This window comes from Hippopotamus amphibius, chromosome 14 (genome assembly GCF_030028045.1).
Source record: "Hippopotamus amphibius kiboko isolate mHipAmp2 chromosome 14, mHipAmp2.hap2, whole genome shotgun sequence".
Lineage (NCBI taxonomy): Eukaryota > Metazoa > Chordata > Mammalia > Artiodactyla > Hippopotamidae > Hippopotamus > Hippopotamus amphibius.
Window position 1 is genome coordinate 18,621,556 of NC_080199.1, and position 25,973 is coordinate 18,647,528.

The following is a 25,973-nucleotide window of genomic DNA, read 5'->3' on the forward strand; positions in this document are numbered from 1 at the left end:
AGTCGATTAGGGAAGTTGGCTACAGAATCATTTGGAGTGGAAACCCTCCAATGGTTCTTGGCATCCCTGTCTCCTGTTCTAGGAACATAAAACACTGCTATTTTCAGCATCCAACTGGACGTTCCTATTTTGGGTACCACTGTTTCTCAAGTCCAACAAGCCCAAAATAAATGGAAGAAATCCATGTTTGCCATACCTCAAGCTAGCTTTTCTACTGGCTGGCAGCACCATCTTTCTTTCACATGTTTATCTTAGTCAGATCTGATATGTTTCTTTCTTTACCCTCTACATTTAGTTGCCTATATTTAGACATGAAGTGCTATAAATTTTTACTTTCACCTCTATCATTAGGGCTATCTTCCTTTCTCCTTCCATGCCATGCTTAGGTGACTGTCTCACTACCACTGGTCTAATCCATATGAATCCATCCTTTACTTGGATGCCAAATTACCCTGCCATTACTTGGATAAAAATGCCCTGTGATTTGGCATTGCCTACAAGACAAAAGGAAGACAAGTATTTGGCCTGTCTTCCAAAGCTTCAACAATCCAGTCCTGACCAATCCTACCTTTCAGTACCTTCCAGCAAGTGTGTCTGTTTCAGCTTTCCTGGTTTCCTTGCAAGCACTTAAGTACATCATACTTATTCCTACCTTTGCACCACTGTTCTTTCATCTTAGTGTCACCAAGTGCTTATTCACCTGAGCAAGAGCAATGTCCTCTCTACTGGGGTGGATCCTGTCTCCCAGGAGCTAAGGCGAACCCAGGAACAGGGATAAAAAGCTTGTGTGATGAAGTGCACTTTCTCTAATCTTGTCCTTTCAATTCTTCCTGATTAACTCTCCTCTTACCATTTTTCCTTTGGTTTTCGGCCTGCCCTTGTTACTTCTTTTGGACACATGATTCTAGTACCCTGATCTTCTACTGTCTCCTTGCCTACTCTGTTGCTTTCTACTCCCTACTCTCTATTTTCTGCTCATACTTTCATAGGTTTTTCACCTGAACAGAAACCCTCATGGCTTCTCCTTTGTGGACATCGCTTATCCTCCAGATGGAACTGCATTATCCAGCTTAATCCTCACAAAGCTAAGAGGGGGGTTCTATTATCTCCAGTTTATTGATGAGAAAAACCTCGAGATTTATGAAGGTTAAGTAATGTCCCCCAAGTCACACACAATAATATACAGTGGAGTCAGGATTCAAACTCATGCAGTGGTTCAAGGACTATTGCTGGTAACTATGTGGTCTTCACTTAACCAAACTTGCACTTTGAAAGCACACATTTCATCTCTTTGGAAAATTATAATTTCTCAGGATTGGGTAGTACAATTTTTATTGCTTTTGTGTCTACCATATGCCCAGTCTCGATCTAAGCACAAAAAAGGCAACTAATAAACACCTTTTTGAAGAGAACTGGATATATTCAGATGTTGAGCCATGTGATGGAAATTATAGGTGTTTTGATGGTCTGTCCAATAGAGTAGGCACTAACCACTTAGAGCGATTAAAATAAGTTAAAAGAATGAAATGAGAAATTTAGTTCCTCAGACATATTAGTCACATTTTAAGTGTTCAAAAGCTACATGTGACTAAATTTAAATTAATCAAAATAAAATAAAATAAAAATTCTGTTGATCGGTCTCATTAGATATATTTAAAGTACTCAATAGTTACACGTGGCTAGTGGTGCTATGTTGGACAGCTCAGACTTAGAATATTTCCATTGATGCAAAAATTTTGTTGGACAGTGCTGGCCAGAGGAAATACTCAAGTTCTCCCAATATACCCATCAATCCATATACCTAGAGACTGAGTTACTTCCTAAACACTTAGTAAAACCTGGGCTCTGGAGACAGATTCTGGCATTGCAACTTACATATTATATGACCTTGGACAGGTCACTTAGCTGCACAATGAAAATCATAATATTGACTACTTAATAGGGTTGTTGTAAGGATTAAAAGTGTAAAATGATTACAGTATAGCCTGGTGGAAAGTAAATGTCTAATACATGCTAGCTATTATTGCTATGTATGTCATGTTCTCCAAGTGGCACTCAGAACTATCTTAAAAGGGGAATAACGTTTCTTACAACTCTCTCAGAGTTTTAGAATTTGGATACTATAATTGTAGGTGAGTAGCAAGACACACTTGAACATTCATTCTCTCATGGACAGCTTTGAGGAGTATATATTTGGACCTTCAACCAATAAACTGTAGTATTAGGCATATATTATGTCAGGTCACCATGAACTTGCCAAACATTTTATATCCAGACACAGCAACTCAATAGAAAATACTTCAGGGCTGATGAATGAAGGGCTGCAAGTACATAGATTTCACTTTGTGGAGTCACTTTCTAGAAGTCAGCTCCTGAGCATCACCCACACCTTCAAAGTGTGCTGTGTTTTGGTATTTGTAGAATTATTCCTGCCTAACACTCTTAGGACTATTGGTGATTTCAGTTCTCCCATCTGGTTGGGTATTACACATAGATTTTGCACTATGGAATACATTTCTGTGACTTATGTTAACACAAGAATTTGGAAGAGTAAACTGTGGTAAAGAACTAATATAAAAAAAAATCTAGGACATTGAATTTAGAAAACCAGGAGACATATGCATAAGTGATGAGATCAAGGGCTCCAAACTGCCCTCACCAACTGACTGTCATGAATTCTGAGAACACTTTGCTTCTTCAAGTCATTAAACTCTCTTACAGGACAGTGGTTCTGCTTCCTCTGGGAGACCTGACTTTTTCAAGCTGGTGTGACGTTACTGGAGTAGATGCAGCACTCAAGTAAGACAGGAGTCACTTTCTGATTCAGTCAATCTCAAAATCACATCAGCTCTCCAGCAATCGAAGAGGTGGTGGTTGCTACTTCCAAAACTCTCTCACATCTACTAGCTTATTCATTCCACCTGATATTATTATTTTAGGCCTCTCATTAAATCATTTCATTTCCTGAGCATTGAGATTTTAGTGGTGAATATTGACCATTTGGGGGGGGGGTATTTAATTGTCAGTGTTATCATTCTAGACGATTCCTGTACCTTAAAGAATAAAATTGTGATACTTACATCTCTTCTTGGGGTAATGTTATATATTCAATGACTTATTTTTCATTTCTCGAATTTTCACTTCTTTAGAGGTTATAATAAAGGAAATTCTTAGCTTCTTAGCGTAGCAAATTATTTAAATCCATGCAAACAAAAAAATTGAGGACATATCTTTTTAATATGGGATTTATACATAAGCTGTTATTTGAAGGACAAGGCATATTTCATGCTCTATTTTAATTTAAATTATCTCCTGGCTATCTTACCGCAAATCTGTAGATGCAATATTTTTAAGTGACTTACAAGTTCACAGTTTTCATAGACCATGAAGGTTCTCAAAAGTTTAAATTACTCCCAAGGACATTTATACCCATTTCTCTTTTAGAGAAACCAATAAAAACCTGCTTTTAACCAACAGAATAATTCGCAGGGCTGTCTCTTCTAACCTGGCTTCACCCTGGTTCCTTAGAGTGTTGCTCATAATAAACAACCCACAAAGAAAAGAAGATGAAAAGAATAAGATTTGAAGAGACTCTTTTATAATTGTTATAAGCCTGAGGAAAATCAAAACTAATTTCAAAAGTGACTCAAACATTAAGACATGATCAGCAGCTCTACTCTTGAGATAATCACGCGTTAAAGGAACTTTTAGAGCAACTGGAGAAATTAGATATATTTCTACCTAATATATTTCTATTTAAGATTGTATTATATCTATGTAAATGTAAATGTGATGTTTATAGGAAAAGAAGTTTAAGTACCCTCATTTAACACTACTATTATTAAGGTGTTTTAATAAAGTACGGCCACATTGTACAAGGATTTATTATTTAGGTTAAAATAAAGATTTTCATTTTAGCTACTAATCAGGACTTTTAGAGTGATCTAAATACTTCAGGAAGTAACTCCCTTCCCCTCTGTTCTATTAAATCAGTCACCACATGAAGGACTTTTCGGTCCCTGGGACTTGTTATACATTTGCTATTTGTTTGGTTTTTTTACTTTTTTTTTTTTATCTTTTTTTTATTTTTGGGGGGGTACACTAAGTTCAATCATCTGTTTTTATACACATATCCCCGTATTCCCTCCCTTCCTTGACTCCCCCCCCACCCTCCCCATCCCAGTCCTCTAAGGCATCTTCCATCCTCAAGTTGGACTCCCTTTGTTATACAATAACTTCCCACTGGCTATCTATTTTACAGTTGGTAGTATATATGTGTCTGTGCTACTCTCTCGCTTCGTCTCAGCTTCCCCTTCACCCCCCGCCCCCTCCCAAACCTCGAGTTCTCCAGTCCATTCTCTGCATCTGCGTCCTTGTTCTTGTCACTGAGTTCATCAGTGCCATTTTTAGAGTCCGTATATGTGAGTTAGCATACAATATTTGTCTTTCTCTTTCTGACTTACTTCACTCTGTATGACAGACTGTAGGTCTATCCACCTCATGACATATAGCTCCATCTCATCCCTTTTTATGGCTGAGTAATATTCCATTGTAAATTCATGAACTTTTATTTTATTTTTTTAATTAATTAATTGATTAATTTATTGGCTGTGTTGGGTCTTCATTGCTGCACACGGGCTTTCTCTAGTTGCTGCAAGCGGGGGCCACTCTTTATTGTGGTGCACAGGCTCCTCACTGCAGTGTCTTCTCTTGTTGTGAAGCATGGGCTCTAGGTGCTCAGGCTTCAATAGTTGTGGCACACAGGCTCAATGGTTGTGGCACATGGGCTTAGTTGTTCTGCAGCATGTGGGATCTTCCTGGAGCAGGGATCGAACCCGTGTGCCCTGCATTGGCAGGCGGATTCTTAACCACTGAGCCACCTAGGAAGTCCCAAGTTTGCTATTTGTAAACAGTCATGTGTTTTAATCTTTTCTTTAACAATCCACTAACTTCACCCTACTTATATTTCTTATTTTCTAGTTTCTACAACACAACACTTTCTTCTACCTCATGTTTCTCTTATCTCCTGAAAATGGAATTGCTAAGAATGTCTCTGGGCTAATAGTAGTATTTGAATTTTGCCTGGGTTTCTGGGATCTACTTAACTTGGAATCTGTTGAATTCCATTCTAAAGAATCATCAGATATTTCCTCTTGGCATGCCCAAAGCCAGACATCTTGTATTATAGATTGAACTTGAAAACATGACAGTGAAAACTATCACATTACTAAAATCAGATGTCAAATATTAAAAACAAGTACTTTTTTGATATAATTATCAAATTAGACCATTTATCTATAGGAAATCCTGAAGTTGAAGTGTAAATTAAAAGCAAAATGTAAAATCCCAAGTACAAAGGCAATTCTCTAGCCACTTTGAATCATTTTGATGTGCTCAGCTTTCTCCTGGTAAACTAAATCCTTCCATGGCTGGTTCGCGTAGAAACTGGAGAGCATAAGGCAGCAGAGGTATTTCAGTGAATGTCCTATTATACATGGAACATTTTGTATCCTAAAGAATGTTATACTTGCAAAAAAGAGGTATGCCTTGTTACAGGCCATTGGTTGGTGTCATATTATATTGCGCCACGAATTCCAACTTGAAACTCTAGTTTAGAATATCATATTTGTAGTCATCGGTAAATAGGAAATGGAATACCTATTCAATACAATTCTAAATTGTATAGAAGTTGAGTATGTGGGAACTGGAAGAGAGGGAGGAACAGGAGTTGGCACTAGGGATCAAGGAAACATGCCCACGTATCTTAGAAGGACTACTTGTATATCACACCAAGTAATTTTAGGTTTGATGTGCTTTGCCTGCTTTGATGCATGGGAAAGTCTGCTTGATTCAGAATGGAAACTGCAGTCCCATGAATCCCTTGAGTTGCTGCCTCAAGATCAGCATTAGTAAGTGTTCAGAGGTTAGGAGATGCCTCCCTCTGTGTTTGCTGAATTGCCTTGTACATTTTACCACCCTTAAGACATTAACCCTATTGTGCCACATAGAAATATTTTCACACATGCAGAGTTCAGAAGTAAACCACTTTCTAAACACAGAAAATTGATAACAAATGCCGCTTGTGAAAGGCTCCTGGGTACCAGCCAACTGTTTTCTTTCTTTTCCTTCCTTCCTTCCTTCCTTCCTTCCTTCCTGTCTGTCTTTCTTTCTTTCTTTCTTTCTTTCTTTCTTTCTTTCTTTCCTTCTTTCCTTCTTTCTCTCAGAGAGTAGTTAGCACTGCTTATGCATTCTGCCAGCATTACAGAGAGAACACAGCATATGATAAATGTCTATCAGAAAGGGGAAATATGGAATCAATGACGATAAAAGGAAGGCAGAGGTTTGGGAGGGGTCAGATTTCAACTGATAGAAAATAAAATGTTTTTTTTTTTTAATCTTTCTTGGTGCTTCTAGGAATGTACAAGGGCAAAAGTAAGTTCTGTAGCCAACAGTGAGATCAGATTCTACAACAATTGCTTTGGCTTTTGTTCCTCAAATTTAAGAGTCATGTTTCTGGCCTGTATTATTGAATAGGCTCTTGTCTTCTACATACAAAGCAGAGATGAAGAAGCCTTGAAAGCTTGCTGCTAACTACAGTTCTTGAAATAATTTTCTATGTTTAGGGTCTAGAGGTATTTGAAACATGGCATTTCAAGATATATCAGCCAGAATCATATCACATTTACTATGGAATTCTTTATAACTAAAAAATATATCAGATTTATATTACAGGATTTCATGCTTAAGAAAGTCTTTGAAAGAGTATCTTATACAAATGCTTGAAATAGTTCCTTGTGTATATTTTCTATCCTTCTGAAATGCAACATCTCACAGTCCTGTACATTTCATAAAACGAAAACCCAAGTATATTTACAAGAAATGATACATGTTTATCTAGCAACATTTCCCCCAGATAGAAAGTTGTGAATACACTAAATACCTTGAGGATTAAACAAATCTTGCTGGACCTAAGAAAGTCATCTGTGCCCCCAAATAGCTATTTATAACGTGACACCAGTCCTTTGACTGACCTAACACAGCTTCCTTCGGCTGGCTCTAATTTACAACTTGACAGCAGCTGTCACAATGAAAGAACCAGGCTCATTATCTGATTTGTTTCTGCCATCCTTGCTCTCATAGAGTCCATTAACAACAGGGATATGTGCTTTTGAAATGACTGAATTAGTCATCCTTCCATTAAAAGAGTAGACTCACAAGGTAAAACAGAACAGCCTCTTACTGCATTCCCTTCCATTCCTCTGCCGACTCATTTCCATTTACTCCATTCAAACGACATATATTATATTGAGTCCTGTTCTCAGCAGGCAGGGCCTTATCAGCTAGACTCCCAAGCTTGAACCAGAGCAAGGTCCATACCAGACACTCAGTAAACAGGTGCTGGATTTATAAATAAATGAGAGGATGAACGAACGGTACCCACTGCATGGTCTCTTGTCCTGGCACAGATGTGGTACTTACCTTGGGTTTTCTGTTGAGGCTCTCATGCCAGTGCTCTGTCTTGAGGCTTAGAAATCAGTTGGTTTGAAAGGAAGAAGAAAGCCCAGATAGTTTGATATCACTGATCTGTCTGATCACGACTGCATGAGACCTAAAGGCCTAAATTAAAAATATGAGCTGCTTGCTCTTCTGTCTCTCCCTCATTGGAGGGTATCAATAGATCAGGGAACTGAACCTTTTCTGCTAAAGAATGAACACACATTTCCCAAATCTTATCAGTTCAAGTCAGTGGCAGTGGTGGTGATGAGATCTGATCATGAAATATGTCCAAAGTGAAACAAATAAGTATTTAAGAACCACTGATAGATCATACTAGACCTACTGAAATTGTCACAAGAAACTTACTAATATTTGGCACCTATAATGTAACAGTTATGTATATTATGGCTGTTCAACATCAATTATGTTTGACAAGGATAATTCAATACTTATTTAATAGAATAAGTACTTTATTCCATACTTATCAAGGTAGGGCTTCCCTGACTGCACCCCGCCGCCCCCCCGCCAAGATGAGGTTAGGTTCCCCTGCGGAGTAGACACTTAGCATCCTGGGCTTCTATTTTCATAACACTTTATCACAGTTGATTATAATTAATTTAACTACATTAAAATCCCTGAGGGCAAAAAATGTATGTGTCTAGCTTACTCAATATAATGAGTTGAATTAATATGTTAAGATTATAAGCATCTTACTAACTGTGATAAACCTAAAAACTTAAGCTCCAATGTTGGGAAAAAACATGTTAAGGTCTCCCTTTTACGTGGAACTGTAGAGATCATTTTGTCTTTTACTTACAGTAATAAGCATCCTACAACATTTTAGTAATAAAAAACATTACAGACCAATACAGAATCCATCTTTAGTCTCACCAACATTTGCCTCCCATACCCACAAACCTTTTTTTCTTTTTTTTTTTCCTCTCTAATTCTCAGTCTCTTCTATTCTCTAGTTATAGAAGGTACCCGATGTTTGGAGGAGGCTGTCTTACACATTCTAGATTTTTAAAGTAGAAGCAAGATTTATTATAGCTATATAAATGTAACTTCAGCCTTAACTTTTCTGCTCACAAGCTAGGTGTAATCTGCAACGCGGTCCCTTGTCCAGTGGAACAATTCTTATCTGTGGAATGCTGATATCAATGCCAAACACTCAAAAGAACCACGGGACATTACCGAAGCAACGCGTTCTGCCCACAAACCGTTTCCCTCTAGGAAATTTTAATTTATGTAAACACTTTTCAAGAAAACCCTTCTACTTTTAGGCAACATTCAAAAGCCAGGCTGGAATAAGCTGAGTATGAATATACAGCAACACCTGGGGTAAGTGCCTAAAAGGCTGTCAATGCTTCAAATTACACTTTTCTCCTACCATGTCTTTTCAAAGAGTGAGACCAGCTAAAAGCCACTCTTCCCGCTCCTTTTGCTCCTGCAGCAAGTGGATGCAGCAAGTGAGGGCGGGCGGGGGGAGGGGTACAGGTTGAAGCTGGGCTGGGCTTTGTACTGGGGAATCCCACATGCTCCTAGGCAGCAGCAAAAAGCTCCCAACAGAGGTGAACCCAGGCTTTCAAGTACTCTACAATGGGGCTAGCGGCATCTTCAAAGCTGCCAGAAACTTAGCCAAAAAAAAAAAAAAAAACCTCTTTACATAAAAAGGAAAGCGTTCTTCCTTTGTCTTACAATAGTTAATTAATAAGACTCTTCTGAGCAGGGTCTCTGTGCTTTTACAGAGTTAAAGTTCCTAAAGGACTGTGAAAATATATCCCAAGTAGAACTCCTGACTTTTTTTTTCTAGGATTAAAAAAACCAAAAAGAGAGAAAAAAAAAAAAAACAAAAACAAACTACAGAACCTCAGAAGTGAATGGAATGCCACTGGGGTTTTTACTTGAACACTTGAAACATTTCATTTTATCACTGAAGTGCCTTTCTTTTGACATGATGCAGACACCAACTGAATTCTAAATCGTTACAAATCACTTTCAATTAATGTGTGGCATTGTAAAGATTATGAGAATGTGGCACCAATTCAATCCATGTTTTTATTGATGGTTGATTGCATGCCACTGTTAACATTTTAGATGAGCACATAATAAAAACGAACCTATAAAATGTATAAACTAGGACATTAATGTAGCAGACAGACACAGCACGTGCAATTGACAGCAGTAGGAGTGAAGGGTTTGATGAAAAGATGCTGGGAGCCCAAGAGTGATGGGATGCAGGTGCTGAGCAGAGACAGGGTTATTATATACAATTTTTGTTGAATTACTGATTTGCTCACTGATCTTTGCTGCTGCATTCATGAACGCTGTCATCTTGGATGTATCTGTGTGGAAAATGGACTTGGCACATTTGACTAATTCATGTAGTAAATTTGTGAACCAACACTTCACATCCAGACAAGTATTAGCAAGAACATATTTTGCCTTATAAGTGTCGGCAGGTGGTCAATTCTCAACGCCATAGCAAAACCGAAAGAAAGAAAATTGAAAGAATTTTCTTAGAAATCTCTAGGGCTAATAAAAAATGAGATAGGGGAGCATCTCATTGGGTATGAAATATATTAATGTAGGACTAACCATCAGTGTCCCTTCCAACATGTGCTACAACACCAGGTACTCTAACATAGGTTGGATTCAAATTTTAGTTTTTTAAATCAAATGATTTTCCAGACATTCAATTTTACATCAAATTGGCATCTAGGAAACCCAGTTGATTGAAGTATAAGGTTTTGTTTCACGTCAAATAGCCAACCAGCACTGAGAAAAAAAGCCAATTAAGAAGTCACTGCTGCTCTTACAAGTTAAAAGCCCGTACTCTCATTTTTAATCATGTCCTGCTCTACTTAACAAAATCCACATGCCTACTTTCATCAATAAATTGCAAGCTGATCAAAACAGTTTAAACTGTGTTATGAATTATGGCAGTTTCAACCAAACAGTATGAATAATTTTTATGATTCAAAAGTGATGATGCTACGAGGTTTAATCTATTTTTTTAAATAGGTAAATCTTTTTAGATTTCTTGATGAGAGTACTTTTTTTGGTAGCCTTAAGTTTATTTACAGTTTGCATTTAATTTATAGATTTGTTTTAATTTTACCACTCTCAATGATTTATAGTTATTTCAGTTTAAGCCTTATATACATAAGTGACAATATGATTATACCAATATAATACATTTGAATTACTTTTTCCTTTTGAATTGAGTAGACTAATGAAGGAAGGATGAGAGTTTTTTTTAATTAGCATTATTTAGGTAGTGTCTTTGCCTAAATTCATCTAAATTTATATTTTAGAAGATCAAGCTTACCTTTTTTTAAAAAAAAATTCATACTCCTTTCCAAAATCTTAGCAAAGAATCATATCATTTTTGAGTTAGAAAAGTACGTTAATGATTAACCTTAAAAAAATTCCCTCATTTCTCAAATGAGGTAACCCAAGATCACACAAACAGATTTTTGTCCTCCCACTGAAGGAAGAGAGAAGAGTACTGTATATCAATTTATTCTCTCTGTAATGATTTCTTAGATTTTGTGAGATGACTTCCCTTTGGATCTACCCACTCTAAAATCTTTTTTCTAAAACTTCACAACCATTGTCTCTGGCCTTCCTGAGCATAATAGTGTGTCAGCTAATGGGCTTCATTGCCAAGGCTGAATGTATCTTTTTGCACCGTGGGCTAAGGTTTCTTTGCGTCCCGATGCGTCTTTTTCCTTTCCTACCCAAATCTTAGGTGTCAGAAGACTTTACTCAAGCCTTCTGGTTTAGAGGTTTGCATATGTGATCAAGTCCCTCTGAGGCTGACGAATGCCACTCATACCAGCACCCCTCTGCTTGTCACTATGCAATCCCAGTAAATACAATTGAAAGTACTTTTATTTGAAGGCCATTTGACAGAGGGGGAGAAACACATTTACTCTTTCAAGGCCTGTGTATTTTCCTGGGAGAAGCCTGCCTATGAAATTTGTCCTTTTATCCTTGGATAGCTATTTGGGCAATATCTTTTGGCAGCGCAAACTCCTGAGTGGTTTCTGCAGCTCCGAACCACAGCGGTGATTCACAGACCTTCCCTGCATCTCCCACACTGCCTTCCCTCCTCCCTTCTAAAGATGGGAAGGCTGTGTCACGCTGCTGTGCTGAAAACATTCTTCTCTAGAGACTGAGGAAGAAAATCTGCATATTTTAGCAAAGATCTTGAGTTATTTTCATCATAGATGTTTAAGGAAGGAATTGTTTACTAATATCTGTGACTATGTTGAGATACTACAAATAAGAAAGAGACAGTACTGTGGGATTGTTCTTAAAACAAGATTCTTTTCTAACGTGTCCCTTATTCACAGAAGCTCTCAGAAATTCAACAAGATTACTTTTATCTTCATCAGAGGGATCAGCTAATTCAATACAGCTGGCTCATACAATCTTTAACAGGACTGTCCTTCACAATAGACCAGGAAGTCTTATTTCTCAGGATTAAAAAAAATGAAGAAAAATGCTATATAATATTTATAATTTGCCAGCACTCTGTGTGTGTGTGTGTGCACGCACGTGTGTGTGTTTTAATCCTCCAAGTCTCTATAAGTCCTCACCACTTTGGACCTGCCCGTCAGGTACCACTAACACCTGCTGTTCCCACACCCCTGCCCTTAGATCCGCGGAGACGCTCCTTACCTATAAACAGATTCCACTCGGTGTCAAGATCGGCCTGATTTGCCAGGCAGCCCTTCATGACGTTGAGGCAGTAGTTGTTGCACGGTCTCACCGTGGGGAGTCCCCGACAGTAAGGGCAGTACAGCATCTTCATGAGTGCACGGATGCAGCCCGGGGTCGGGCTGACCTGGAGAGTTATTGGGAAAAAAAAAAAAGAAAGAAAATCAGAAATAAGAAGGATGAAAGGGGACGAAAAAGAAGTGACTCATTTTCTCCTTGAAAAAAAAAAAGGTGAAGTGGCTCTGATAAGCTTCTAGCAGAAGGGCAGCGGTCTAAAGGAACCATCAGAATCTTAACCCTCTGCAGTACTTGATCTTGAAGTCAATCAATTCCTTTTCAATACTGCTGTTCAGCATAGTGATAATCATTTTTCTTGAATTGTCCTTGTCGACATTTTGATATCTATGTCATTGCAATTTAGCCCTAAAACCTAGACACTGTTTCAATGAAATAGAACTGGCAATGAGATAATGCATGTTAAAGCAATTTCCAAAGTTAAAAGCCTCATAAAAATGAAGGTATTATTAAAGTTTAATGTGACACCTTTAGAAAATTTTCCAACTGGTTATTTGACCCTGTTTCTAAAGGAGGTTGGCAGATACACTTCCTTGGTACCTAACTTTTTAAAAAGGATCAATATCAACTTGTCTGGGATTTCTGCGATCCAGGCCTGCTTAGAAGCAATGGAACTGTCGAGGCATCCTCTTCAGGCATCTGAAGCTTTGCAGTTCTGGGAACTTTGGAAGATGGATCCAGGGTTGAATGTGAAGAGAAATCCTTGCAGTAATTCAGAGGAGCTACTAATCAACTGATAATGAAGTGCTATTTACCTTGAATACGATAAGCAGTGAATACTCCTAAATTAATCAATTCTAAACCAATCTGGTTTCGAATTTTAGACTCATTGAAAATACCAATCTGACTGTAGGAGGAAAGAATATTTAAAACGGTATGCACCAAAGCCAGAAAAAAATACAAAAAGCTCTTTTTCATGACTGGATACAAACATCAGTGACATTTTTTTTTTTTTTTTTTTGGTTGGTTCCATACAAAGTTGATGTTTTAGTCAAGTAGCTACATGTTTCTGTTCTTGTGCTCTCCATCTGAAGACAAGCCTAATGTGTATCATTTGGATCTCCTGGGCCCCCAGGTGACACTTACATGCCCAGAACATTCAGACACTAACAAAGCTTAACACCAATGTAAAGGTGGGGCAGTAAAAGGTATTTCCATATAAATGGATACGTTCCACTACCATAGCTAATCGCCAGCACTTTACCCCTTACCTAGAAACCATATTTGAGGTTTCTAATGCAAGGCTTTGGTTCCTGTAACATTTTCTTCATTGTTGTATACAGTAAAAAATTAATCAACGGAAACCTCAATTAAATAGAGTTGGGAGACCAGAAGGGGGAGCTCTCAAGCCCTGCAAGGATAGCAGAGTGCAACATTCTTTCCTGGCAAGGACTCAGCCAATGGAAAAGTCATGGGCTCTGTTTACTACAACAGCTGTCCCAACTTTGTTTTTTCCTCTAAAAATGTGCTCTCTTTCCTCTGCTACATTGCAATTCTCTGCTGATTCTGAATAAACCCATCTTTGCTGGAGAAAATATTTGACAATCTATTTGTTTGAGGTCAGGAATACTGACAAAGTCCCTAATTTATTATTTCAGGAAATGAAACTATCTATCTATCTATCTATCTATCTATCTATCTATCTATCATCTATCTATCTATCTATCATCTAGGCACTGAAATCTCTGGTTGTCCTTTTGATGCTTTTCTTTTTTTGCATTTTCTTTCCAAAATTTTATGAACATTTTCAAACATCAAGAAAAGTAGAAACATTTTTATAGTGAACACCCATATTCCCACAGATTCTACATTTAACATTTTCTTACCCTGCTTTTTCACACATCTCTCTCTCTTTCTCAACCATCCATTAATCCACCTTATTTTTAATGCATTTCAAAGTAAAGCATTATCCTTTTGATTTTTTACTTTTCCTGGTATTTAACGTTGGCTTTAATAAAACAGAATTAACCTGATCAACCATAGAAAGTGAGCATATTAAGTAGTCCAAATCAAATAAAGTAAAATATAATTAGCCTTTCTTTATAAAAATATTTAGAGAATGTATTAGTATCCACTGATTCTAAGACTGACTTTCCAACAACAAAACAAAAGCAAAAAATGAGAACAAAAGAGAGGAGTCTGGTGATTTTTTCTTCTCCTGACCTTGATGCCTTTCTCCAGAGACCTATCCTATTTTCACCCAAGCTGGCTAAGCTGTTTCTTCCTTTGACTCTGCTGGATATTTGTTTTTCTCACCATTGGTATTACATGATGCTTTGCTTATTCTCACTCAATGTGCCGTATAAAACCTAGGGTATTTGTCAATATTGGAGATATAAATTTGAGATCGCTTGGACAGTGTGCACTCTTTTTCATCATTATAACCTGTACCACTCTGCATAACACGCACATCTTCATAAGGTATTATGATTATGATTTAGGTACTCAATGAATGCTTTTTCAATTGAACTCTCTAGTGTGTTTCTCAATTCCGTGGCCATGCTGATATTCAAAGAAAAAAGGAACAAGATAGTTTTATACATCTTAGCATTCAATTGTTGCTTTCTAACTCTGTTTTCAAAGGTTATTGACTGCATTAATTCTAAAGCTTTGCTCTGTGTGTGTGTGTGTGTGTATGTTGGAACTAGTACAATTTTCTCAGTCTGACATTTCAGAAGAGTCTCCAACTCAGGGTAGTAACCAACAGCGAAAACTGAACAGCCTTAATAACCTAAAAGAACAATGTTGTTGAAGTTAAATGTGGCTCTCTCAGTACTTTGGGAAATGACATCCTTCCTGGTCAAATAAAGGGCATTTGAAGAAGAAAATGGAGAGTGGAGGAGCAAAGTTGAAGCTTTTATGTTCACAGACCATATTTTGTGAATTGACACAACTGCATGCTTGAGTTGAAATAAAAAATCATCACTTCCAACTGAAGACTTTTAGAAGTAAGCCTCTGAAAAGAAGGTTGTTTTAAATGCCAGTGTGAAGGGCTGTTTCTATTTTTAAATGTTTAATAGTGTTTAATAATTGTGCTAGAGCTATTCAAAAAATATTTTAATATCAAAACAATATAGACTCATAAGAAGTTGCAAAATGAGTAGAGTCCTGGGTACGCTTCACTCACCTTCCCTCAAAGGCAACATCTCATATAGCCGTAGGACAATTTCAAAATGAGGAAATTAAGTTTGATACATGGCTGCTAATGAGTTTACAGACTTTATTCAATTTTCATGATTTTTTTCAACCTGCATTCATCTGTGTGTGTGTATGTGTACACACTTCTATGCAGTTTAATCCTATGTATAGATTTGTGTAACCACATCACAATCGACTTACAAACTTTTCCACCACAAAAGAATTCTATGTCTCCTCCACCCCACCCCTTGTCCCTATCACCGAGCAACCACTAATCTATTTTTCATCTCTATAATGTTATCATTTTAGGAATCATACAGTATGTAACATTTGAGCTACATTTTTTTTTAATTGAGCATACTGCCCTTGAGGTCCACCCAAGTGGTTTCATGTAGTCACTCCCTTTTATTGCTGAGTAGTATTCCATTGTTTGGATCTACCAAATTTGTTGAACTCTTCACTCACTGAAGGATACTTGGGTTGTTTCCAGTACTTTGCTATTAGGAAGAAAGCCTCTATGATCATTCACGTACAGTTTTTTGTACAAACATAAGTTTTCATTTCTCTGGGATAAATGCTCAAGAGTACACCTGATGGATCAAATAGTTAGTGTGTGTTTAGTTTTGTAAGAAACTGCCAAAGTACTTTCCAGATCAGTGCAGCATTCTACACATCCACCAGCAATATGTGCGAGATGCAGTTTTCCCCACAACCACACCAGTATTTGGTATTGTTACTATTTTTTGTTTGAGTCATTCTAATAGGTGTATTATCTATTTTAAATTTGTGGTGAGTTTCCTCTGAATAACAGCCACACTAGGATTTTAGTTTCAATGGGCTCTAATAAGCATCAGATACAAAATCAATCCCCGGCTGGTCTCCAGAAAATATGCAAAATTAAAACAACAACAATTCTGAAATAATAGATACATCTGTATATTTGGCAAAACCAAAACAAAGAAAGGAGTTCTAAAACCTCATATTTAAAATTTAGGATGGAATAAGATCTCAAGCATATAATGCCATACGTTTGTAAATTTTGTGAGCTATTAGAAAAAATTTCCTATTGAAGAAAATTGTGCTCATTTAGCAACAATAAAGGCCACAATCCACCTTAAGAAACCAAATGTTGAGTTTTTTTAGTTGGTAAGGTAGATTTTTGGCTATTTCTGAGAAATGTATCTGTAGCTTCCTAGATATTCGAAGTAAACTGGGAAATAAAATTAGGTAAAAGAGTAAATTATGTTTATAAAAGTGGTGCCCACTTGGCACAAATAAAACAACATTTTAAGTGAAGAAAAAAAAGTTGATGATGACAGTATTCCTTTTTGAACTTATTTGTATTTTCACCTAACTTTTTACACGTTGTCCTTCACCACTAGTAATCCTTTCTTAAGAATTTACAATATTCGCGGGAAAAAAGAAAATAGCCAATGGTTCTTACTTCATCATCCTACTCCTGGAAAGACAGACACAAGTTTGTGAGTCAACCAAGTAAGATTTCAATATGACATCCTTGCATCATGAGTTTAATCCTTCTGTTAACTTCTTTTGATGCTGTTTCTGTATAATGAATGAGTTATAGTTCACTAGTTTTGAGGAATAATAATACAATTTGAGGAGTAACAATACAATTTATAACAAGAGTTCCTTGTAAAATAACTGAAAAATGAATTAAATAACAAAAATAATTGAGCTCTTAGTTTGTGACCTTGTGGTTTTTGTTCTTGTTTGTGTTTCTTTTTTAAAAGGTAAAAAAAAGCAAGATACATTGAAACATAGCAAGAAATACAAAAAGAGTCCTTAATAAATCTGTATTAGAAGGTAAGACTAAGACCTATCTACCTGGCCAGTCATGTGTGTCAGGATGTTATAGCAAGTAATTCTTATATTTTCTCAATGCGATTTGAGGCATAGCGTACCCTTAGCCATATAATAGCAACTCATTTCAGGTCTTTAATACACTTAAGATTTCTGTATCTCGACCAACATTCATGCATTGGTGCTCACATTAGCAATTCTTAATAGTAGCCAAGGTAAAACAACACTGTCTCTTAAAGTAGTTTTAAAAGCAAAGAAACGTGAAAGTTATAAATCTTTACATATATACGTGAACATACATCTAGCAGGTGCTTGTTTCTATGGAAATCATATAGCCAAAATAATCAAATAAACCTAACTGTCAGAAGACAGACAGATATGTTTCTCAAAGACAAACAAGTTAATGTAAATGACTTATTTAACTAGAATAAATTCAACATGTGTTTTTGAGCAGCAGTAGATGCCATCCTCCACAGTCTATAATCTGTAGTTGTATTAAGTGATGAGATGTTTCTACTCATCATCTTAATATTTCATGAGATTCTGAAGTGTCTTCTGAAGTCCTCAAGAATGATTAAATTACATTCAGAGTAGTTTTCCAGTTAAGTGATTTTAATTATAATTCTTTAACAATCAGCAACCTATAAATTGGCTTTGTAGTAAGTTCATGAGAACTTGAATTTGTTTCTTCTTTGTTCATTCATGCAACTTTCATTGATTCAAGATACAGAGACTTTGTACCAGTGTTGGGATGCTCAGAATACATTCACTTCCAGATCATTTCAGGGAAAAAAAAATATTTGTCTTGGGGAAGTGCAGTGTAAAGGGAACCCAAAAAAGGGCATTTGGCTCAAAATTGGGAAGTAAGGATGAAGACAGGGATGGCCTTCTGAAGAAAACCCTGTAACAGATGTCTGCAAGATAAGCATGGGAGATGAGTGACATCACAGAAATGGTGGAGTAGGGAACTCCAAGAATCAGTCCTTCCACTGAAGCAACCATGAAGCCAGAGAAAATGGACAGGATCAACTTTCTCAGAACTCTGGAATCTAATTTAAAAAAAAAAAAGACTTATAGCAACTAGGAGAGTGCTTAATAATAAAGAGATGGCTAAATTTCAGTAAAAAGGCATTGCTAAATCTCAAGTCTCAAGAAATTTAGAAAGACTGCAATCATACAAAGCATCTCCTCTGACCATAACAGAATAAAGCTGGAAATCAGTATCAGAAGGAAAACTGGAAAATTCACAAATATGTGGAAATCAAACCAAACACTCTTATACAACCAAGAGGTTAAAGAAGAAATCACTAGGGAAATAAGAAAATAATTAGCGAAATAAAAATGAAAACACAACATGCAAAAAAATGTAGCCACAAATGCCTACGTTAAAAGAGAGTATCTCGAATTGATAACCTAATGTTACACCTTAAGGAACTAGAAAAAGAAGAGCAAACTAAAACCAAAGTTGGCAAAAGGAAGCAAATAATAAAGATTAGAATGGAGATAAACAAATGTTGGTTTTAGTTTACTCTTTTTTTTTCTAGTTCCTTAAGGTATAACATTAGGTTATTGATTAGAGATATTTCTTCTCCCAGAAGTGGTGAGAAGAGCATGAGATAGTCTCTCCCTCTGAGCCTCTAGAAAGAATCAATTCTGCTGACACCTTGGCCTCAGGTTTCTAGCCTACTGAACTGTGAGAGAATAAATTTCTGTTGCTTTAAATCGCTAAAATTTCTGGTACTATATTATGGTAGCCCTAGGAAACTAATTCATATACCAACAAATTAAATAGCTCTGATGAAATGGACAAATTCCTAAAAACATACAACCTACCGAAGACTGAATCATGAAAACAGGAAATATGAATAAACCTATAACAAGTAAAGAGATTGAATTGGTAATCAAAAGACTCCCAAAGAGGGACTTCCTAGGTGGCAAAGTGATTCCTAAGAATCCGCCTGCCAATGCAGGAGACACAGGTTCGAGCCCTGCTCTGGGAAGATCCCACATGCCGCGGAGCAACTAAGTCCATGCACCATAACTATTGAGCCTGTGCTCTGGAGCCCGTAAGCCAAAACTATTGAGCCTGTGTGCCTCAACTACTGAAGCCCACACACCTAGAGCCTGAGCTCAGCAACAAGAGAAGCCACTGCAATGAGGAGCCTGTGCACCACAATGAAGAGTAGCCCCTGCTTGTTGCAACTAGAGAGAGCCCGTGTGTAGCAACGAACACCCAAAGCAGCTAATAAACAAATTAAATTAAAATTAATTAATTAAAAAAAAAAGACTCCCAAAGAAAAACCCTGAACCAGATGCCTTCACTGGTGAATTCTACCAAACACTTAAGGAAGAATTAGTAAAAATCCTTCTTAAACTCTTCCCAAAAATAGAAGGTGAGGGAATATTTCCTAACTCATTCGAAGAGACTAGCATTACCTGATAACAAAGTCAGACAAAGATGTAAGAAGGAAAGAAAAGTATAGATCAATACCCTTTGAAATGTAAATTAAAAATTCTCAACAAAATACCAGCAAACTGAATCCATATTAAAAAGATTATAAACCATGACCAAGTGGAATCTATCCCAGGAATGCAAGGGAAGTTCCTCATAAGAAAATCAATCAGTATAATACTCCCTATTCATAGAATAAAGGAAAACACACACACACAATCATCTCAATTGATGCGGTAAAAGCTTCTGATGAAATTCACCACTCTCTCATGATAAATACTTACAGAAAACCAGGACTAGAAGGGAACTTCCTAAATGTGACAAAGGGAATTTATGAAAATCCACATTTGAATCATATTCAATGGTGAAAGACTGAAAGATTTCTCTCTAAGATAAGGAATAAGACAAGGAGGCCAGCTCTTGCCTCTACTGTTTCAAGATTGTACTTAAAATTCCAGCGAGAGTCATTAGGCAAGACAAAGAAATAAAAGTTATCGAAATTGAAAGGAAGAAATAAAACTATCTTTATTCACAGATAACATGAACCTACATATAGGAAATCCCACATAACTCACACAAAAACACCACTACTAAAGCTAATAAATGAATTCAGCACAGTTACAGGGTACAAGATTAACACATAAACATCCACTGAGTTTTTATACACTAGCAATGAACAATCTAAAAAGGAAATTAAGAAAATTCCGTTTATAATACTATTCAAAAGAATAAAATACCTAGGTATTTTTAAGTTTAACCAAGGAAGTAATAGAATTTTACACTGAAAACTATAAAACATTGCTGAAGGAAATTAAAGAAGACCTAAACACATGGAAAGATATCCTGTGATCATATATTAGAAGACAATTTTGTTAATATAGCAATACTACTCAAAGTTATTTACAGATTCACTGCAAACCTTATCAAAATTCCAACAGTTTTTCCTTGCAGAAATGGAAAAGACAATCCTCAAATTCGTACGGAATGCAAGGGACCCACATAGCCAAAACAACCTTGCAAAAAAAAAAGGAACAGATTTGGAGCACTCACATTTTCTGATTTCAAAACTTACCACAACTTACTACACAGCTAAAGTAATCAAAACATTGTGGTACTATCCAGCAATCCCACTCTTGGGTATTTATTCAAAAGAATTGAAAACAGGTTCTGAAAGTGATATTTGAACTCCCGTGTTCATTGCAGCATTGTTCACAATAACCAAGAGGTGGAAACAAATGTCCATCCACTGATGAATCAATAAGGAACATACAATGAAATATAATTCAGCCTTAAAAAAAGAAAGAGGGCTTCCTAGGTGGCACAGTGGTTAAGAATCCACCTGCCAATGCAGGGGAAATGGGTTCGATCCCTGCTCCAGGAGGATCCCACATGTTGCGGAGCAACTAAGCCTGTGTGCCACAACTATTGAGCCTGCGCTTTAGAGCCCGTGAGCCACAACTATTGAGCCCATGTGCTGCAACTACTGAAGCCCACGTGCCTAGAGCCCGTGCTCCGCAACAAGAGAAGCCACGGCAATGAGGAGCCTGCGCACCACAATGAAGAGTAGCCCACACTCACCGCAAATAAAGAAAGCCTGCGCACAGCAAAAAAAAAGACCCAACACAGCCAATAAAATAAATTTATAAAAAAAAAAAAAAAGAAAGAAATCCTGTAACATGCAACAACATGGATGAACCTTGAAAACATTATGCTACGTGAAATAAGCCAGTCACAAAAGGACAACTACTACATGATTCCACTTACATGAGGTATTTAAAATAGTCAAAGTCATAGCAGCAGAAAGCAGAACAGTGGTTGTGGGGGGAAGGATGAGGAGAGGGAAATGGAAAGTTGCTGTTTGATGGATATAGTTTCAATTATGCAAGATGAAAAAGTTCTAGAGATCTGCTGTACAGTGTCATACAGTTCAAATACTGTATTGAACATTTAAAAATTGAAGAGGGTAGGTCGCGTGAATTTTTTTCTTACAACAACAATCATAATAAAAACAACACCGTGATACTGGCATAAGGATAGACCTATAGATCACTGAAATCAAGTTGAAAGACCAGAAATAAACATATATATTTATGACAAACTGATTTTCACAAAGGTGCAAAAATTATTCAATGGGTAGAGAACAGTCTCTTCAACAAATTGGGACAACTGGATATGCTGATACAAAACAATGAGGTTGGACCTTACCTCATATCATGATAAAAATTTCTCAAAATGGATCCAGTGACCTAAATATAAGCAAAAATCTATAAGCTCTTGGAGGAATACATATGGGGTAAATCTTCATGAACTTGGATTTGGCAATAGACTCTTAGATATGACACCAAAAGAAAAAAATAAATTGGAATTCATTAAACGATGCTTTTGTTCATCAAAGGATATTATCAAGAAAGTGAAAAGACAATCTACAAATGGGAGAAAACATTTGCAAATCATATCTGATAAAGGTCTAGTATCCAGAATATATACACATAACTCTTATAACTAAATAACAAGAAGACAAACAACTCAATTAAAAATTTGGCCAAAAAAAAAAAATTGGCAAAGGACTTGAATAGATGTCTCTCCAAAGAAGATATGGAAGTGGCTAACAAGTTTATGAAAAGATGTTCAACATCATTAATAACTAATGAAATCAAATCAAAATGAGGTATCACTCACACCTGTAGAATGACTATAATAAAAAGGACAGACAATAACAAGTATTGATGTGGATGTGGAGAGACTGGAATCCTTAAATACAGCTGATGGGTATGTACAACGACAGCCACTTTGGAAACACAGAATTACTATATTAACCAGCGGTTCTATTCCTGGTTATATACTTAAGAGAAATGAAAATACCACACAAAAGCGTGTACATAAATGTTTATAGAAGCATCGTTCATAATAGGCAAAACCTGGAAGCAATCTAAATGTCCATCAATTGATGGATGGATAAACTAAACATGCTATAGCCATACAATGAAATGTTGTTCATCAGTTAAAAGAAATGAAATTCTGATACGCACCGCATCACGGATGAACTTTGAAACAACATTATGCTGCATGACAGAAGCCAGTCATAGAAGACCTTGTATTGTATGATTCCATTTATACACAAAATGCCCCCAATAGGCAAATCCATAGAGACAGAAAGTAGGTTAGTGGTTGTCAGGGACTGAGGTGAGGGAGTGGGAGAAGCAGGGGTGAAGGATGGAGAGTGACTGCTAATAGGTACACACTTTCTTTTCGTGTGATGAAAGTGTTTTAAAATTAGATTACAGAACCGATAATGGTTGCCCAACACTTTCGGTAAATATACTAAATACCATTGACATTTACACTTAAAATGAGTAAACTTTACGCTATGTAAATTGTATCTCAATAAAACTGTTTGAAAACAGAGATAAAAGTACCTTTAACAAATAAATTCCACAGACATATATATACTACCAACTGTAAAATAGATAGCCAGTGGGAAGTTGTTGTATAACAAAGGGAGTTCAACTCCAGGATGGAAGATGCCTTAGAGGACTGGGATGGGGAGGGTGGGGGGGACTTGAGGGAGGGTGGGGGGGGAGTCGAGGGAGGGAGGGAATACGGGGATATGTGTATAAAAACAGATGATTGAATTTGGTGTACCCCCCCCCAAAATAAATAAAATTAATTTAAAAAAATAAAAAGAAATAAATTCCTACTACCATATGTGTAAGTTTTAAAGGAAATACAGAATTAGAAACAATTTTTCATTACTAACGAGAGGCTTAATTTAGCTATGTAGTTATATATAAAAAGATTTAAATAATATTATCCTTGAATTACAGATACCAAAATTAGTTTGATGTTCATGGCCTGAATGATAGTTTAACACTTTCTTCTGAGGAGTCACCTATTATTTCAGCTGTTGCTTAACAGTGGTCTGGTGGAGATGAATTTTTATGCATACGAACAGAAAACCTTTGGGCTTTCCAATTCAGTTTGAATGTTGATTAAAATGTGTGTGCTCTAAAACTATCTCTGTCCATCTTGTACCACTGAGAAAGAACAAGAAGAAGACAGTAAACAATTACAAATTGCAAATCAGAGCCTGAAGGAAAAATGTTCCCTACGTGGATGACAAATGTTTATAGTGCCACCGTGATAAAAATTCAGCCTATTTTTAACAACGTAATTTACTTATTAACTAGAAGCCTCCCCAGAAAAGCGTGAGGCTTATGAAGCATCTGCAAGCCATGAAATGATTACGGAACTTGCTGGGTCTGGGAGAAAAGAAATAGATATAATTTGCATACCTAATAACCATGACTGCAGAATTTCCAAAGTCTAGTTTAAGTAACATCAATGCTGTGGAACAGAACCAGGCCATGGGAAATAAGGTGAGTTAAGGTCTATATCAGTTCTTGCCAGCCCTATTAGTGCTTGTCAGATTATGACAAATTCAATGTTACCTGGATCCAGTTTCTATATTTAATTTTATGCCTTAAAACATAAATAAAACTGCCAGAGAAGTTAGTAAATGTATGTTATTATTCACTTTGGAATAGCTCCAAATAGCACTAAAATAAATTACACACACACACATAATACACACAAAGGAATATTTTTCACCCATTAGAATAAACTAGCTCTTTCTGCTAGTTAAATATATATTGCAGAGGGCTTTCTAATATGTTTACCCAATAAGTCACAACATCATTTTAATTTTACCTTGCTCTATCATTATGAGGTCTTGGTGGGATTGCCTTTGATTTGGGTAGTCCGCTTGACATTCTGAACTTTACCCAAATGTAAATTTTCAAAACCTGAACATGGAATGTAAAACAGGATCCCTAAGTGTCTCATCAGGGAATAGTTGTCTTCCTCAGTTAGAAATTATAGCTTAAATATTACTTCACTTAGAAGAAACATTTTAGTGGTGACTTTAACTATGAGTCATTGATGTGAGAATCCACTTTGCTAAAAGCTATGAATTTCTAGCCTCTGTGCCGTGGAACTAACATATTTAATGTAGCTGCTGTGGAATACACACAATCTGCTTTTAAAGTAAAGGGATGTGGCATTTTCAAGAATGGAAAACCAAATCAATCATGCTCTCAGGAACATGTACAACTTTAAACGCCTAGTACAAGGAACTGGCATATGGTGGAAGGTGAATAATATTAAAATATGTCCAATACACCCAGGAATATAGACAAACACCATATTGTGGTGTTTTGGTAGTTTTTGATGCACAACATATGGTTATGGAACTTGTGTTAATATTATCTATCATCTATCACCTATCTATCTATCTACCTACCTAGCCACCTATCATATATCTATTTATCTATCTACCTACCTATCTATTGACCAGTTCTCTATGAACCACAATATGCCTTCCTACTAGTAGAACAGATGTTACCTAGTTTATGGATAATACAGCTGTTAGCACACGTAGAGATTCACACTAGTCATTCTAATTCTTGATGAGCCCTACATGAGAATTCCCCTGGCTCAAAACACTAGTGTATTTCCATGGAAAATTCCTATTCTTCACTTCATCCAGCATGGACCTTTTTAGAAAAAGTCCTAATGTGGAAGAAAAGAAACAATAGCACTATCAGTTTTGGGGAGATTACACAACACTAGCTTGGTCATGTTCTAATCAGTTGGCTGACAACTGAGCCATGTCATCAGCAAAGAAGAGAACATTACTTGGAAATTTCTATGGGCATGGGGAAATTTAATTGGGAAGAGACGTTCCAAGAGGAGCCAATGGTGACTCTAAACTTCAAAATGATGAAGAAGAAGAAGGGGGAGAAGGAGGAGTAGGAGAAAGAGGGGGAGGGGAAGGGGGAGGAGGAGAGGGGAGGAGGAGGAGGAGAAGGAGAAGAAGAAAAGCTAAGAATGTGCTCTTAGAGAGTAAAAAAGACAGTACTACATCAAGAAAAAAAGTTTTTTCTCTCTCTTCTTCCAGCAGTAATAGAATGGAATGCTATGAACTCATTCTTTAAGTTTATTCAATAAATATTTAACAAGCATCACCATGTGCTGGCACTGCTTGAGTGCTGTAATAAAAACGTGTGGTAGATTTCAAAGTTACCAGGAAGCAAAATCCGTAGCTGAGGAAGGGTGGGTGAGAATGACTGGCACTCAAATGACTGGCCACGAAACAGAGCTCACGAAGAACCTGATTTCACCTAAGAGAGGCCAGTGGGAAGCTGACCATCAGAAACTCCCAGGAGAGCGGAGGAGAAGGTCAAAATGAAATATCAGGATCATG

General features: G+C 36.7%; 1 protein-coding gene across 1 annotated transcript in view; it reads right to left on the bottom strand.

Moving 5' to 3' along the window:
• Positions 1 to 25,973, bottom strand: part of GPC6 (glypican 6) — a 1,066,366-nt gene that overhangs the window by 338,533 nt on the left and 701,860 nt on the right. Inside the window, exon 4 of the mRNA XM_057707663.1 lies at positions 12,187 to 12,352. Within this exon, the coding sequence (XP_057563646.1) occupies positions 12,187 to 12,352 (166 nt within the window). The remainder of the gene's footprint in view (positions 1 to 12,186; positions 12,353 to 25,973) is intronic.